The 1,642-nt window shown below is 39.6% G+C and overlaps 2 protein-coding genes across 2 annotated transcripts in view; one reads left to right on the top strand and one right to left on the bottom strand.

Moving 5' to 3' along the window:
• Window positions 1–46: 46 nt before the first annotated feature.
• TEOVI_000179900 (cyclin-like F-box protein 2) lies at window positions 47–673 on the top strand (the record flags this gene model as incomplete). The annotated part of the gene is made up of 1 exon (XM_067224980.1): window positions 47–673. The coding sequence occupies one exon, from the start codon at window positions 47–49 to the stop codon at window positions 671–673; it is 627 nt and encodes a 208-aa protein (XP_067081081.1).
• Window positions 674–1,534: 861 nt separating this feature from the next.
• TEOVI_000179800 (uncharacterized protein) overlaps window positions 1,535–1,642 on the bottom strand; it is a gene marked incomplete at both ends in the record, with an annotated part of 375 nt that continues 267 nt past the window's right edge. The window contains one exon of the mRNA XM_067224979.1: window positions 1,535–1,641. Coding sequence (XP_067081080.1) covers window positions 1,535–1,641 — 107 coding nt within the window. The remainder of the gene's footprint in view (window position 1,642) is intronic.

The raw sequence follows: 1,642 nt of genomic DNA, 5'->3' as shown, positions 1-1,642 counted from the left end.
ACGGCGTCTGCTGCGCTTCATTGCACCTGACCTTGTTATCACTCACATGGAGGCTCACGTGAATGAGGCAACTGGTCGGGGCAAAGGCTGCGCATGGGTTATTGTTCCTTCAGTGTTGGAGGCGAAACGACTGTTACGACTCAGTGGGCGTATCTTCCTTGACATAAATTCTAATGGTGAGGAGGTATACCTGTTCGCTCCCCCTAACTGCCGAGAGTGGTTAAGTGAGTACGCCGACTACGTTGTCTCCTCAACAACTCGTGCAAGCCATCTTCCGTACTTACCAATGGTTGTTGGAGTACCGAAGAAGGAGTGTATATATGTACGTGAGCTTTTGGCACCTTATATTTATGATCCCAATCGCGGTGACTGTCCGCCATATGCCGACGCGGTTTCGGAGTTTAAGGGCTTATTGGAGGATCATGCGTTACTTCCAGTATCTTCCGCCGTATCGGGCATTATTCCTCCTTTTGCTTCTGTTCCTCCTATGGTGCAGACTTGCATGTTTTCTTCCTCTTTTGATCGTAGAGAATACTTTGAAGCCCCCAACGTTTATACCAGCACGGTGTGGACTGGCTTCAGTCGGTACCGCCATGATCCGTATGTGTTTGATCCACTACGGGAGCCAACGAACATGTTACCGCTGCATGAAGTGGATTACGCTGAGATGTAGTGACTTCTCTTTTTGTTGATTCGCTGCGAAAATTTTCATATATTAGTGTTTCTTATGCTTCGGTATGAAAGTTTTTTCTCTGTCGTAATGATTCGTTACGACTATTGCAGCTGAGTCATTGAGTTTGTTCTCGGTGCGCGTGCCTTTGTGTGTTTTATATCTTCTTGTTTTACTTATGCTCGGAAGTGCATCTTTCTTTCATGTATGACGGAGTGTTCGTCTCTCTGTACGGTACTTTCTTGCTGGATGGAATGCAGTCTTTCCCTCCTTTTCCTTCTTTTTTTTTTAATTTTTTTTCTCTTCATTTATATTTTGTGTGTGTGTGTGTGTTTTTTTTTTATTATTTATATTATTTGATTGGAATGAAAGAGGCGCTCGCTTGGATGGGATAGTGTTGGGAGAGGTGTTTTGCTGTTCCCTTTCTCTTCTTTTTTTTTGTTCGTGGGGCTGTTTGGAAGGCGGGAAATAATATAATGATGAAAATTGTATAATGATGCAGTTTTATACCAGTTTATGAAAAAAAAAAAAGAGGAAGAAAAGTCGGGGAATGGAAGTGAAAAAGAAAAAATATAACAAAAGCAAAAGCATGCGCACATTTGCGTATGTATGATGATGTCTTATTATTGCTATTATTTTGTGTCTACCATCTTTGCTCGATTTTCTTTTCTCATCTTTGCTTTCGCTACATTTACTGAACTGTTTTTCTCTTATACACAAATATAAGTAAATATTTAAATATACCTTCATGAGAAAAGAGAAAAGAGAAAAAAGAAAAAGAAGCGAAAAAATGTTTCGCCTCCGCTTTCACTTTTCTGCATCCTCCTTTCTCTCTGTTTTTATATCTTTTTGATATATATTTATTTATTTATTTATGTGTGTACGATGCAGCAGTCGGATACGTTTTGCTAATGTAGAACTGAGAGAGCAGGTTCCATTATTATTATTATTAATATTCTTATTATTAATGAT

This window comes from Trypanosoma equiperdum, assembly GCF_001457755.1.
Source record: "Trypanosoma equiperdum strain OVI genome assembly, contig: ctg_426, whole genome shotgun sequence".
NCBI lineage: Eukaryota > Euglenozoa > Kinetoplastea > Trypanosomatida > Trypanosomatidae > Trypanosoma > Trypanosoma equiperdum.
This window is presented reverse-complemented; position numbering and strand designations above follow the sequence as displayed.